Source organism: Camelus ferus, chromosome 25 (assembly GCF_009834535.1).
Source record: "Camelus ferus isolate YT-003-E chromosome 25, BCGSAC_Cfer_1.0, whole genome shotgun sequence".
Lineage (NCBI taxonomy): Eukaryota > Metazoa > Chordata > Mammalia > Artiodactyla > Camelidae > Camelus > Camelus ferus.
The window spans coordinates 15,978,384-15,994,034 of record NC_045720.1 but is presented as its reverse complement, the minus strand read 5'-3'; the positions used below and the strand labels follow the sequence as shown (position 1 = coordinate 15,994,034).

General features: G+C 42.5%; 1 protein-coding gene across 3 annotated transcripts in view; it reads left to right on the top strand.

Moving 5' to 3' along the window:
* Positions 1 to 15,651, top strand: part of DEPTOR (DEP domain containing MTOR interacting protein) — a 130,447-nt gene that overhangs the window by 33,939 nt on the left and 80,857 nt on the right. For 2 of the 3 annotated variants that reach the window (XM_014560710.2, XM_032468116.1), the window contains exons 2-3: positions 2,105 to 2,283; positions 3,670 to 3,793. The exons of the other annotated variant lie outside the window; for it this stretch is intronic. In XM_014560710.2, coding sequence (XP_014416196.2) covers positions 2,105 to 2,283; positions 3,670 to 3,793 — 303 coding nt within the window. The remainder of the gene's footprint in view (positions 1 to 2,104; positions 2,284 to 3,669; positions 3,794 to 15,651) is intronic. 3 annotated transcript variants of the gene reach the window in all.

Below are 15,651 nucleotides of genomic sequence, written 5' to 3'. Positions count from 1 at the left end.
GTCAGCTTGTGTGAAAATGTGTAGTGTAATACCGAACGTACAGTGGGAACTCCTTCACGAGGGTTCTTTCCTTTCTGTGCAGTTTGTACCTGTTGGAATTCTTATCTCTCTCCTCCTCTCCTTTCCCCTATTGTTGCCCTAGCCGAGCCCTTCATTCCCCGACCACTCAGGAGCCTCCAGTCTTCAGCAGTTGGTGGTTGTCTCAGCTCAGGCTGTCATAACTAAGTGTCACCGACTGAGTGGCTTAAACAACAGAAATTTACCTGCTCACAGATCTGGAGGCTAAAACTCTGAGATCAAAGCATTGGCAAAGTTGGTCTTTCTAAGGCCTCTCTCCTTGGTTTGTAGACGACCGCCTTCTCCCTGTGTCTTCACAACATCTCCCCTCTGTGCGTGTCTGTGTCCTAATCTCCACTTCTTATAAGGACACTGCTCCTACTGGATCAGGGCCCGCCTAATGACCTCATTTTCATGTAATTACCTTTTGAAAGACCCTATCTCCAAATACAGTCACAATCTGAGGTACCAGGGATTAGGGCCTCAACACACGAATTTTAGAGGAAACTTGTTCAGCTTTTAACAACTGTCTAGCAAGGAGAGAGCACCTAGGCCTTGGAGTTCCAGCCCAGTGTGAGTGCCCCCAACTCATAGTCACAGCCCTGGGGATATCAAAACCATTAAATTCCGTTCGATGCCCTCTGTTCAAAAAACAGGCAAAAGTGGGACCTAGTTCCTTCCTTAGGGGATGGAAGAAAGGAGGATGGGACCTCTTGTGTGTTGGGTACTGTGCTAAGTTGCTGGTGCTTAGCAGACATTATGTCCCCAAAGCTCAACATTGCCAAGGATAGGGTAGGCATAGTTGCCTCCATTTTTATAGGAGAAAGAGACATTAAGTCATTGGCCCAGGTCACACAGTTACTGGTTGCTGTGAGATTTACTAATGTGGCACTCCCGTTTCTCTACAGCATTGAGAAGATGAAGTAAGACCCTTAGGAGTCACGTGGGTGAAGCAGGAAGAAAACTGTCCTCTCATTTCCAATTCTACCCTTCCCTTGAGAATTAAAAAGTCAATGCAAGGCTGCTAAAAAAAAAAAAAAAAGACAAATGGAAGAAACTTTTTTTAAAAGGCAGATTTAGGACTTAGATCTTGGAAAAAGACCACTGGGTTCTGAAGGGAGTAAGGAAAGACTCCATGTGAACCACTTTTCTCCAGGCTAATCCATCAACCTATAAATAAGTTGTACTTGTGCAACAGCTTTTACCCATCTTTCCTGGGTTTTTCCTCCATCCCTCCCTAGCTAGAGGCAGCATGGTGCGGCAGTTAGAGAGCCAGGCTCTAAAGTGAGACCATCAGGGTTCCAATCTCATTTTCACTACTTGTTAGCTGGTTCGGTTTTTGGCGAGCTACTTAATCTCTCTGAGGCCTCAGTTCTCTCTGATGTTAAAAAAAAAAAAAAATTGGAGATAGTAGGCATGACTTCTGATGAGGTTGTTGTGAGCATTGAGTAATGAAGTGCCTGTGTAAAGTGTCTCACAAAAGGACTAGCTATTGCCTCTGAGAACACAAAGCCAGCGATGGCAAGGATCTTTGTGTATTTTCCAACATGCACCTCTAGCGCCTGGAAGTGCCCGATGGGCAGGCAGTAGACGCCCATTCGTGTTTGTTGTGTGACTGAATGAATTCAAATATGATGGCCCCTGAGCAACCTGTGATGAAGAGGAAGTACCTGGTTTCAGCAAGTCTCTAGGTTTTGTTGGTTGGTTGGTTGAAGCTATGAGCCCGCTGGTGAGGAGGTGGGGAAGGGAGTGAGGCAGAGCAGAGGTGAGAAAGCGCTTCTCAGTCTCCTGAGTGGCAGGAGAGTTCTAGGTTGTCTGTGCTTGGTTTCCTTTCCTGTTTACTTGTAGCATCTCTAGATCTGCAGGTGGAATCACTTTCTGGGGCCTCTGGGCTCTGACAGTATGGAAACCGCCCACTGACATAAAGGTATTTGGGTGGTACTCTGATACATTTCAGACTTCCATCTTGTGACTGTTCCCTTGGGTTGGTTTAAAGATACGTGTTGTCATCAAAATTCCTAAAGTGATTGCCACATTTTCTTTCCAGGCTCCGACTGCATGAAGAAAAGGTTATTAAAGATAGGCGACATCATCTCAAAACCTACCCAAACTGTTTTGTCGCAAAAGAACTGATTGACTGGCTGATTGAACACAAAGAGGCTTCTGACAGAGAGACGGCAATTAAACTCATGCAGAAATTAGCAGACCGGGGCATTATCCATCACGGTGAGTGGGGTGGCGACACTCAAGTTAACTTGAGAGGGAGCAAAGGACGATGCCTTCTATTTCAGATCTGAACCTACCCATTTAAGAAATAAAACATTTAAAGGGAAAAGGTAGAGGGTGAGGGATAAATTAGGAGTTCGGGATTGGCAGATACAAACTACTATATACAAAATAGATAAACAACAAGGTCCTGCTGTATATAGCACAGGGAACTATATTCAGTATCTTGTAATAACCTATAATGAAAAAGAATATAAAAACAAATATATGTATGTATATGCATGACCGGGACATTGTGCTGGATACCAGAAACTAATATAACATTATAAATCAACTATGCTTCAATTAAAAAAAAGTGTTACTTTAATTGTCTCCTGAGTAAGTGTCCCCAATTACATTCCCTTCCTTCTTCCAAAACATTTTTGGGTTTATTTCCCTGGACTTCTTTATATCTTTTTTTCCTTTCTGTATATGCATCTCTTAGCAATGTAACATATTATTTTAAATGTTCTAAGTCATTATAGAGATGCATGTTTATTTCTTTGCAACTTGCTCAACACAGTCTGTGGGATTCACTCATGTTGGCCGTGTATCTTGTTGGCTCGTTTTCACCGCAGTGTGCACCGTGCATCATTCTGCCATCACACCGTTTACCCATTCTCCCGCTGATGGGCATTTAGGTTGTTTCCAGGTTTCTGCTCTTACTCTCAGTGGTTCAGTGAACTTCCATGGGCATGTGTCCTTGAAATCTCTAACCCTGGCCAAGACCTTTCACGTGCTGTTATTCTCTTGGGCTGGAATGCCCTGTGTCTTCATTTCCGCTCATTTTCTACTCATTCTTCAGGCCTCCGCTTACATGCAAAGTCTTCAGAGAAATGCACATTCCCCAGAGCTGGGGTACCAGGTGCTCCCCGCTTGGGCTCCCACTGCGATATCCGCTCACCTCTTTCATAACCATATCACACCATATTTTAATTGCATGTCGACATCTCTCTTTATCTCACTAGATTTCTCATTCTTTGAGGCTGATGCCTGCCCTGGTAGCATGCTCAGGAAGAGTGTGTGGGAAGAATGATGAATTGAATTTTGCGACTCTTTTAATAGATAATGATGGTGATGATGACGATGATGGGGATAGCTAATAAAACTGAGCACTTATTCTGTTCCAGGCCCTGTGCTAAATACTTTGTGTGTTTTTTTAAAACATATTTTTATTGATTTATAATCATTTTATAGTGTTCTGAAAAATTTACTTTGTGTGTTTTAATCATAGAGTAGTATGCTTGAGAAATTAGGTAAAAACAAATCTTAGCATCTTCCTTCATCTGAGTAATTAAGTGAGTTATTTTTTTTTTTATTTGCTTCTCTGTGTATATTGTCTTTCAGTGTGTGATGAGCATAAGGAATTTAAGGATGTCAAACTCTTCTACCGATTTAGAAAGGATGACGGCACCTTCCCACTGGACAACGAAGTGAAGGCCTTCATGAGAGGACAGAGGCTGTATGAGAAGTATGTTGCCCATGAAATCCCCACTGTACTCTTGTTGAGAAAAGCAAGGCTATTTCAGTCTTTTATCATTTTGATTTCAGCCTGGCTCTTCCATGTGGGATGGTTACATAACTGTTCCTTTCCATATGAGAAAATGCTACCACTCACCGCCACAAATTAAGTCGATGCCCTAAGATTCTTAATAAAGAATTTATTTAAATAGTATTTTCTATATTTAAGTCAATTTAACAAAACCCCAGAAGTAAAAATGAAAGGTTGGCCCTTGATGGTTGCCAATAAATGATGCATTTGCCTGTTCTCTTTTAAATAATGGTGTCTGACTTGGAGATTTAGTCTTGTAAACGGTTAGAGAAGCAGTGTCAAGTACAGGGGAAGGTCATGCTCAGGTCAAGAGATGAGTGGTGAGAGAGCTTCAGATAGCAGGATGGTCTAAGAGGAATACTTTCTCATCTCTTTGGAGGAGATGAGTATACTCCCAGGGGTGTTTGGTTGGTGGATCGCGAATCTCCCAGTGCTTTGTCTCAGAGCTGATCTGCTGTTTCTGTGGTCCACTTCCCATCCTACTTTCATTGTTTTTTTTTCAGGGCAACCATTAGAGAAGGGAGTGCAGGAGCAATGGCACCTTTTCCTTAACTCTGACTACCTTGCAAAATATGTGCTTATCACATAGAAGAGCTTACTCTGTAAGAGGGTTGGTGCATGGGGGGAGAGGCACCCACGTGGTCAGATTAAGTGGCGTGATGGTTAAGGAGCCAGACAGGCTTTGAGTTCTAGCCCTGTCGCCTTACCTTTGTAAACCTCAGTGTCCTCTTTTATGACATGGGAGTGGTGATAGCACCTACCTCCTAGGTGTTTAGTGCTGTTGTGGGGATTGAAAGAATAAATGGCTTCAAGCACTTCAATATTTATTTAGCTCAGTCACTCTGGTATGTTGTCAGACCACATGGAGGACAGCCATTTCAGAGATTAACATGATATTGATGACCGCCTTCAATTCTGTCTCTCCTGTGTTCTACCTCTATCCCAGTTCTGTTCACCTCTGTTTCTGGAGCTGATATTATCCAGCCACTTAATGCTCAATATGTATCAGTTCTCCTAGTTCTCTTGTTACTTGCTTTCTATATCAAAGTATAGAAAAATCTCTCATCTCCCTGATGACTGAGAATTTGAACGGAAGGGATCTGTCAGTGCCTCCATTTGTATACTTGAGTGTCTCTGTTTTGTTGCTACTTTACTTTCTTAGTTCCTTTTGGAAAGTTCTAGCAAGCTTTAAGTATTTCAAGTACCATGATGGTCCCTTCAAACTAAGATTTTTTATGTTGTCAAAAACATACATGTCATTTCCATGGAAGGAAGCCACAGGATTCTGTAACCTTCCTCTCTAGCTACAGATTATCTCTTCGGATCTGGGTAAACACATGGGAGCAGGGATTAGCAATAATTGCAATGTTGGCTAGAGAATTATTCTTGCTAATGGGGTAGGTTTGATGACCAGACAAAAATAAGAGAAGTTCATGCCTTCTAGAAGACAGACTCACTCCAGCCCTACCTTCTGCTGCTTCTCCCCTTACATCCTATGCGCCATTCACGCTGAACTGTGTGTCTCTGGATCATCCAAGTATCTTCTCTGTCATCAGGGCATTTATTAATTCATTAATTATTCAACAAATATTTACTAAGCCCTCAACATAAGCCCGGCAGAGTTACAGGCCCTGGAAATGTGCCCTGAACCAAAGGCAGACAAATCCTCTGCCCCCATAGAGTTTGCATTCTAGTTGAAGAGGCAGCCATTAAACGGAGAACACATAAAGAGGAATGTACAGGCGCTTTTCTGTGATAGAAAAAAGACTTAGTGAGGATGGCAGGGTATTTTAGATAGAAGGGACAGGGAGGGCATCCCTGAAGAGGTGGCATTTGAATAAAGTGAGCCTGTGTGTATCTGACGGAACAGCACCCTAGGCAGAGGGCACAGCAAGGGCAAAGGCCTGAGGTGGGAATGTGCTTGGAGTGTCTTGGGACAGCAAGGAGTCTCAAGTGTCCAGAGGGCGGGAGGAAGGGCGAGCGGAGTAGGAGATGAGTACCAAATCATGTGGCGCCCCGGTCGTCATGGTATGGAAGATTTGAGTGTAATGGGATGCCGCTGGAGAGTGGTCACATGGCCTTTCTGCACATGCTGGACCCTCTGTCTGGGAGTCTCTTCCTGCCACTCTCAGCCCTTTCTCTAGCTCACTCGGACTGCTCCTGGCTTCATGTTCAATATAACCTTTCCTGAGAGCCCTTCCATGCTGGCTTAGGACTGAGTCAGGTGCCGCTACTGTGTGTTTACCCCATGAAAGAGCTGTGTTAAAATTTCGTCTTTGTGTGCTTGCTGCCTTCGACTGAGAACCTTAAGGGGAGGGACTGCTTTATTCTTCACTGTGTTTCTTATGGTTTCACATGTGCCTGGCCAATTGTAGAGGGTAAATATTTGCTGGAAAGAATGACTAAACTTTTTGATCCCTGGGCGGGTGGATCAATATTGCTGTACTTTTTCTGTGTGCAGTGGCCCTTCTAGTCACTAGCATTCAGTGTCTCAATTCCAAGTAAATTTATTTCTCCGAAACTGCTTGTAAAATTAGCACTAGGAGAAGTAATTTAATAAGGACTTAACCTTGCATGACCTAACTGCCACCTTGCAAATCTTGGCTGCTACTTTTAGTTGCTAGAACACATGTGGAACAGACTGGGACCATTGGAACTGATAGCTCAGGTTTGTGATTGGATCAATTTAGTTTGGGGTATACACTTAACTAATTTTTAATGCATTCTTCTTGTTTCTCTGGCCATCTTTTCCATAAATCTCAGTATGTACTATTATTTTATAAATTTTGGGTACTTTTAAAAAAATAACATTAAGAAATAGGTTAGTTTTGTTCATAGCTCATCTTTTCAAGAATTTTATTTGTTTTAAAATTGACTCCCCCCCGCCATGTTTTTTCGCCAAAACTCTTGTTTAGGAGATCTCTAACATTTGTGAAAGGAGATCTTGCACAATAAATGTTCCTTCAGTTGTTTTCCTTTTAAGGTAATAACAATAGAAAACATTTATTGATTGCTAACTATGGATCAGACATCCTGACTAATCTGGTATATTTAATCATCATGACAAACCCTGGTTAGACGCTGTCATTGTCCCCATTTTATGGATGAGAAAAACGTGGCAAGGAGAGGTTTAATGTCTCACCCAAGGTCACCTCATTAGTAAAAAGAACAGCTGGGATTTGAACCCAGGAGTCCAGAGCCCAAACTTATTGCTACCAGGCCATTAATAAATCACTTCTGTTTCCTTTAATGGAGATTGAATGATTGAAGCCAACGTTCACTGCAAAGATAAAATGTGGAGTTTGTGAATATCTGGATATGGAGTTTTCTGTAAAAATTTACCGAAAATATTGCAGGATTTTAGAGTGGACATTGGAAAAGACAAGTAAAATGATTCTCCTTCATAGTAAATCTATGTGATGTTGTGTAAACATGAGAAAAACAACAATGACTTTTATTTGTAAATTAGGTTTCTCAAGGCACTGTCATTAGATTTTTTGATCTGAGCCTCCTTAATAGAGTAATAATAAAATGATAATAGTAATAATAATGATAGCCTAGTAACTAATAATATAAAATAGATGGGGTGTTATGTTATTGCCCAGAAGGAGCGTCTGGGATCCAGAGCGGTTGTCACTTCTGCGTGCCGGTGCTACAGCTCGGAGCGGGGGGGACAGAGGTGACGCTTTTGAACCCAGGTGACAGGTGTGCAGACCGCTGCTCTCCACAGCCTCCCACCAGCTCTGAGGGCCCAGCTCTGTTGTCAGTATTTCCTTTCTGCTCTCCTCTGGCTTGTTTGTTCTGGGTTATTAATAGGATTTTGTGAAACTCGGTGGTTTCTGGCTGGGGTTTTGTTGAACCGTGCTGATTTAGGGGCGCCCTGGCTTTCTAACCCCTGGCGGTGTTTCCCAGTCTGCTCTTCTGCAGGACAAATCTGTGTCTCAAGACTGAAATTCAATGACTGTTTGTTGCCCCTTAGTGTCTATGTCACTTCAGTTACCTTAACTCAGAGGTATTCAAATGAATGCTGCTTCAGCGGCAAAAGTGGCCTTTTCAAGTTGTCCCAATGTGAGGAAAGTTACAGGGGAGCTGGTGACATGACATGAATCCTCTCTCAGAGCGTGTGGCAGTGGGTGTGGGCTTTGGGGAGTCCCACAGACCTGATCTCCAATCCCAGCCATACAACCCACTGGCTCTGGGACCTTGAGCAGGCTTTGAACTTCTCTGATCTGCAGTCTTAAATGGAGATAAGCCTGGGGTCCCCTTACAAAGGCTGTTGGAAGGATTAAATGACATCTAGTCTATACAGTGCTAAGTGAAGTGTCTGGCACAGTGTGAGAGCCCAGGAAATCTTAGCTGCTGCTATTAGATTGGTAAATAATATAAATAAAGGATAGCCTTGTTTTATCATATTATTTTAAGATATAGTCTGGAATAGCAGTTAAAAGACCAGGAGCCAGGCTTTCTGGGTGTGAATCCGGCATCTGGGCAAGTGGCTTCACTTCTTTGTGCCTCCATTTGCCCATCTAGTAAATGGAAATATTGATATTGTACCAACCTCATGGACTTGCGGGGATTAAATGAACTAACATGCACAATACACAGGCCAGGGCCTACCTCAGAATAGGAGTCATCTCCTGCCGCCAGGTTGAGAGGAGTTTGTGAAAGAGGGTGTGTGCTCTTGGACTCGTGCCCAGACTGTCAGTTTGAGGACTTCGTCTAAGCACACGTGGGCACTGTGCGCTTGCATCAGCAGGCATCATCAGACCTTCACTGTGGCCAGTTGCAGACTGAATGTGCAGAGACTAAGGCATGACTTCTCCCCTGGAGGGCCTTACAGCTCCCCCACTGAATTCTGCACGGGCACAAATACCCCAGACACACAACTCATGGACAGAACTCACATTCTCTCAAGCAGTGCCGTTTTTACTTATCAAATAAAACCTTTGAAAGCAGGATAAACATCGCAACTTAAAAGAATGACATTGAATCTGTGTGCATGGCCTTCAGATGGTTGAAGGTATTTTGAATGCATGTGCCAAGCGGCAAAGCTTGATTATCTTGAAGCAGTTGGCAAAATAAATGTCGTTAAAAAAAAAAGTTGAACCCAGGATTATCAAGTGCTCTGTATACTGGTAAATAGAATTAGCTAAATAAGAGAATACAAGTTTGAGGTGCAGTTTGGGCTATCCTTACTGAAACTAATAGTTGAAATGCACCTTCTAAATTAATCTTGATTTCATCTGCAGACATAGAGAAGATGTCTCCATTTTAACTGAACCTCAGTGTTAATATGGAGTTAAATCCCTTCTAGGTCTGGTTCATGAAGACATTAATTTTTTATTCAAAAGGTCTTAGTTTTCTCATCACTAAGAGTTTCTCCTTCCAGTAACTAGTAGTCTGTTTATCCTGCTTAGGTGTGTGCACCTGATTGAGGAATAAAGTGCCTGTATCTCATTAGGTCTCTTTGAGTTCCCACTGCTTCCTTTATGTTCTCTCTTCCATAGGACTGAAGAGAAATATAAGGGAGAACTAAATACAAAGGGGAAAAGCCCTTTTGTGTGCTTTATCTTATCAGAGGTTTGTGTACCGTGTGCCCCTGGATCTTTTTCCTGTTCCCTCCCAGTGGCTGGCACAATAAATATTTGTTGAATGAACAAAGGATGCTACGTGCCATGATTGCTAGGAGCTGCTGAGCTGGTACCATGAAAAAGCTCAAGAGAACTTGCTTTTCATGATAAGCAGCAGGAGTCAGAGGTGTACCTTGTCTTGCCTCTTTAGAGTTTACAAAGCATCTTGTCCATTAATGTGCTTGCTCTTCTGTACAGCTCTGTGAGTTGTCCCCACCAGGCACAATTAATCCCATTGTACAGATGGGGCACATGGGCTAGAAAGAAGAGGTTTAATGATTGCTGTAACCTGAAAACATGGAGCTGGAGTTTAAAAAAAAAAAAAAGGATACATGTGTTTGTCTCCATTTTGTTGCAGCTGCAGTATAGAAGTGCTTTCCAAACTAAGATCCCTGAGTTTTACAAATTGATTCTAGTTTTATGCTTAAAATATGTCTTAACTATTTTGCAAGCTGTAATTAAAAAAAAAAACTTTTGAATATGTTGTGTCCAACATTTTTAGTTTACTTGTGCAGCCCAGTTGATTGGTGGTTTTACAGAATCTTGGATAAATGTTTTCTATCTTCTTGGATTATTTGAAGAGTGTTTTAAGATTGAAGTGTAAATTGGTTAAAAGTTACATTTTGTAACTGCTTAGTCTGAGTGACAAGTCATGATTTTTATACCGTGTAACTAATATCGAGAATTGTCGAGAGGCTTGAGATTTTATCTTACTTGGAAGCTAGTTAGTCTGCCTGCCACCATTTTGTGGGTGGTGGCAGAAGACCCCTGGGCCAGAGACAAAGGACAGTTTATTGCTCTAAGCAGTAGTGGTAGCCAGAGTGTCATCATTTTCTTGACAGTTCCCCCAGAAGAGCACAATGAGGGCCATGTAACACTTGCCAGGGTTGGGTTACAGAAGAAGAATCCCAGGCTTGAGGAACCTTCTATAGTGGTCTTCAAACAAACCTGCTTTCTGACCCAGAGGGAGACGTTACCTTTATCTTCCAGAGCTGTTCATTTTGCAGACATTCTTGAGAAGAGTCTAGAACGTGGGCTGTCCATGCTTCTGCTTGCAAGACATGAAGAGATGTGAGACTCACGGAGAGTTACCTCCCAGCAACTACGGCAAAAACAAATTAATTGGATTTTGTCTCTGGTCACTGCGGGAGCAATTTCCTCACAACTCCTCCTATTTCTGTATTTTTTGTGTTAATCAAAACTGCCTTACAGGTTTCACTGTTTAACTTTTATAAGTAAATGTTGTGTTATAAACATGAAATTAAAAAATGGGATTCTCTAAGATTTTATTTGAAAAAACAGGTCAATTGTTTACAAAAGTTTTAAAATGGTATTTTTAAAAGGCCATCCTCTCTTCTCACAGTGTTAAACAATTTTAGAACAAAAATTTAAGTAGTTTCATTGTATGGGCAGCTCTGTTTAAGAGTCAAGTTTACCAAAACTGCATTCATTTTGAACACTCCTCCTTCCTCCTTCCCCTCCTTCCCCTCCTTCCCTCCTTTCCTCCCCAAGTTCCTTCCTTTCTTCCTTCCCTCCCTCCCTTCCTTCCTTTATTATTATTTTTTAGATTTTTTTTAAATAGCAGGCCATGCAAAGTTGTATGTTTCTCCTGACAGGTTATTGAAATGTTTAATCATTTGCCTGTCAGGGTCCAGGCAGGTAGCAGACAGGCTTCTTTTATTCATGCACTGGCCAGCATGATAAAAGACAAAAGCAAGGTGATAGCGATACTGTTGGGCTAGATTTTTTTTTTTTTTTTATCAGAGGAGTCGAAGAGATGGTGGAGGAGATCTAAAGATGCTGATGATAATGATGAAAGCAGTAAACACAGGATATTATTGATGCCTATTATATACCATGCACTTTACATGTGTTTTCTTATTAAAGCCTCGTTCTGAGCCAGTGAGATAAATACTGTTATTCTCCCTTTGACAAATAAGGAAATTGAGGGCTAGATCCATAAACTGACTTGCTTACCTTCACATTAGCCAGAAAGCATGGGGAGCATTTCAAACCCCCAGTTTCCAGCTCCAGGGCCCCTGAGCCCACACTTAACAGTTTTTCAGTCTGCAGCTTCTAATTCACAAAGTTTCTGCTGCTTCAATCCAAGGCTGTAGCAATAATGGACATCACAAAATAATGGTAAATGATATGCAGATTGATAGATTTTTAAATGGGACTGAAAATCTCCTGGTTTCTACCAAGTGCTTGGGTCTGGTATTGGAAGTCACGTTCTTCTTCACTGTTTCTTGGCAGTGCCATGCCTCCCCACCCGTTATAATGTATGGCAATATTAGAGGTTTGTTAACATGCAGAACAGGGAGCGGGCCAGCTGTGCTGGTCAGAAGTCATCAGCCCTAGATTGGCATCTCCAGATTTCTAGCTCTGGCTGATGATTCAGAAATGACGTGATTTAAGAGTAGACGCACGTCGTTGCTTCAACAGCAGAGTTAACTCATCCATGAAGGTTCATTGCCGGTTACTTCTGCCAAGTTTTCCTAATCTTGTATAATGGCAGGGCTACGAATCCAGTCTCTGTAACATTGATTTTGCCAGTCAATCCCTGTAGTTACTTTTCAACTTGATAGAACGGAAAAAAAAAAAAAAAAAAAAAAAAAAAACCACTTAAGATTCCCGGAGTTGGAGAAGCATGCGTCAGAGTTCTTCCCCTGCCACTTACTGAGACATTCAACCTTTCTGCGTCTGTTCTTCATCAGTAAAACTGGAAGAACCCGCGTAACTTGGACACTTGTTGTGGGGACTAAATGAGATAAAGTTCAGCGGGGTCTCAGCTTATACAGGACCTGTGGTGTTTCTAATAGGTGAGGAAAATGCATGCAGTCTGAAGTACCCTTGTGTGGCTCAGGCTGCAAAAGAAAACACATGCCTCTGTATGCAAGAAATCTGTTCTGCATGGTGAGATGCCCAGCCTGTATGCAGGATGTTTCTGTCTGTCCTCCAGGTTCATCCTCTGCCCTTTCCCAACCTCCGTGTGCCCCAGGATGCTGACGTCCATCACCAGGCTCCGTTGCCATTGGCTGGGTCAGTGGGAGGCACTAGCAGGAAGTAGGTGGGAGGGAAGGGAGGAGAGCCAGAATGTTGATTTCTCTGCTCTCTCTCTGCTATTAAAGGCCACAGCTCTCGCCCTGTCCTTACATCTGTCCCCTTTAGGCTCTGGGAACTGCCCTTTCCTCGTCATCCTCAGGACTAGAGCAGTTAATGATCACTACAGTCTGCTAATCTGGGACCTTCACCATCTTTTTCATTTTCCCTTAACCCTGCTCATAGCTTTAGTAGTTCTTTTATTATAGACTGTCTCTTCTTAGCCCCTTTGTACGTTTTTGTAGTTTCTTGCTGGGACCCACGTGGGAGCTGAAATGAGCCGTCTCCTAGCTCCTGGAGGGGACAGGCATGCCCAGCTGCCCACACTCTACCACCAGTGGGAAATTCATTTGCTCTTTCTGTTTTTTTCTGGGTGTGTACCATGGGAGATGTGATGGTTGGAACTGACGCAGGGGACTCTCATGGTTGTATGAGGATGCAGTATGGTTGGACTATAATGATTTGCTTATGCTCCCTTCTGCTGCGGGATTGCCCTGGGTTCTAGTCCAGCAACCATAGCAGTCATTTCTCCAAGGTGATTGTGCTCGAAGTTTCAGTCTCTCTGGCTTGACTCGATGCTCTCTGAGGTCGTGGCCCTTGAGGTTGCACACATCTTTGGAGCCTCAGTGTCCAGCATGTAGCATGCACTGAAGAATTTGTTGAAGAGATGAATAGATAAATGAATGGATGGTCATTCTTAATTAGGAAAAAAAGTCAGTGAGCAGCCCCTTTCTTTCCTGACCTTGGAATGTTCAAATTTGACTAAGACCAGGAGAGGATATTTGCTATTCTCAGATCCCTCTGTTTGTATTTCCTCATTGTAGGTTCTGATCATAAGCATTCAAAGGATAAGAATAATAATCACAGCCACCATTTATTGAGGACTTTTATTCATCAGGCATTATCCTAAGTATTTTCCACACATTAGTTTATTTGATTCTTCCTACGCTTCTAAGAGAGAGAGATTTTCACCGTCAATTTACAGGGAAGAAAAGTGAATTTGAGATGGGCTTAGTAACATGCTTCAAACCTCCAGTTGCTAAAGAGTGATCCTGGCCAAAAGTATAGGCTCTTCACTTTCACACAAATGGTATTAAAAATCAAAACTTTTAAGTTCTTTGAGTGAACCTGTAGAAGTAGAATACCATCTTTAATGTGCATTGAATCCAGTGACTAGTTCATATCAATTGTCAGTTTATTCCATCTGGAAGAGATTAAGAACTCAGTCTTTTCTAAAGGATGTGGCTCTTACTTGTTTGTAAGTGTTGAGATTCTAGAGTGAATGGATTAAGGGGGCTGAGGCCGGGTGAGACTGTGCCAAACATTCTGTAACAGAGGGGAGAAAAGAACACACAGAGAGTAGAAGAGGAGGAAGGCCCTTCTGAGAGAAGAGGCACTTCTTATTGGAGCAAACTGAAAGTGGACCTTCTAGGAGTGATAGCAGCAGAGGGCTTGGCTGGGAGTCTCTCAGATGGGAGGGTGTTCTTCCAGTATTAGAAACTTCGTGTGGAGGCTCCTTGGGTAGGCAGCTTTGTCTTTAAATGCAGAGATGATTCCAGGAAGTGTAGTTACTATGTTGTTTTTCTTGTTTTGTTTGCTAAATGAAAGCATCCCTAAGTGATTACAGTCTCCTCACACAGAGCTGGGGAGTGTAAGCAGTGGCATTGTCTACCAAACGGAAAAAGCACAAAATTGACAGAAAGCGTTTATTCATTTCAAAGCCCCTAAAAAAGAGTCCTTCAGACCAGAAAGAAAGAAAATCCAGATAACATTTTAAACTTCATTAATGTTAAATATATAGTTAAACTTTAACTGTAAAGTTAAATGTATTGACGTTATATGTAGACGGTACACCTATCTTAAGTGTACATACAGCTCAATAAATTTTCACAAACTGAACACACTTAGGAAACAACCACCCAAATTACGTTTTTTTAAAATGGCCTCTGTCCTCTACCATGGTTTACTATGCTAAGTAAAATGAACTTTTGCATCAGTGTTTTTCTCTAGAATATAAAATTTCCTTTTAAGCAGTTAAACTTCGGCTCTTCTGTGTTTCACCTGCCACCTGAATGCCACCTCCTCTCCCCAGGTGCTTGGAATTGGTTAGGGCTGCTGTCCAATCCAACAAACACTGATAAGAGTTGATAAGGGTCAACTCTCAGGGGTGTGTGTGTGTGTGTGTACCTGTGTGTATCATTTGTTCATTGCTGCTCTGTGCCAGGTGATATGCTAGGTATTTTACACAGATTAGTTCTAACTCTCACAGCCCCGTTGAGGTAAGCACTATTATCTTCATCGCACACAAGAAGAAACTAAAGATCAGGGAGCCCAACCACAGCTTCGAAATCACAATTCAGAGATTCAGGCCCGGGACTCCCACCCACAGCCACCATCTCTCTGGAACTGTTTGTGCTCATAGGCAAGAGCAGAGGAGAAGCAAATCAACCAGATCAGTCCCAGATTCCTTTTGCGTGGCACTGGGATACTGTTTTGTACTCATTATATATCCTGCCTGCGCTAAGACAGATAGATAGGTTCAGAAAGACAGTGAAGTGTCTCCTTGCCATCACATTTCACTGTTGCAGACCATGCCCTTCCCTCTAGTCCATGCTGAGAGATGGCTGAGAGGCTTGGCATCTCCATGAACACCAGTGGCTCCAGCTTACTGAGTGTTTCTTTATCCCATTTCTCCTTGGCTGAGGTTACCAGTTGCCCTTTTGCCACTGATGACTCCCTGCCGGTTCCAAGCAGGTGGGCAGGAACCAAAGTGTCCAAGAGTGGTTTCAAGCTTTCAGGAAGCTGGGTTGCCTTGCTTCCTCCTGGTCTTCCAAAGTCACAGCCTTGACTTATTCTTTGTATTCTGGTTACCAGCACAGGGCAGGGTATCCTCTTAGCTGTCACTCCCCTAATTTCTCCATTCAGCCAAAAGCAATCACTAACTTACTTTCTGTCTCTACAGATTTCTCTGTTCTGAACATTTCGTATGAATGGAGTGATGTGATTTTATGGTCTTGTGGGACTGGCCTCCTCCATTTAGTGTAA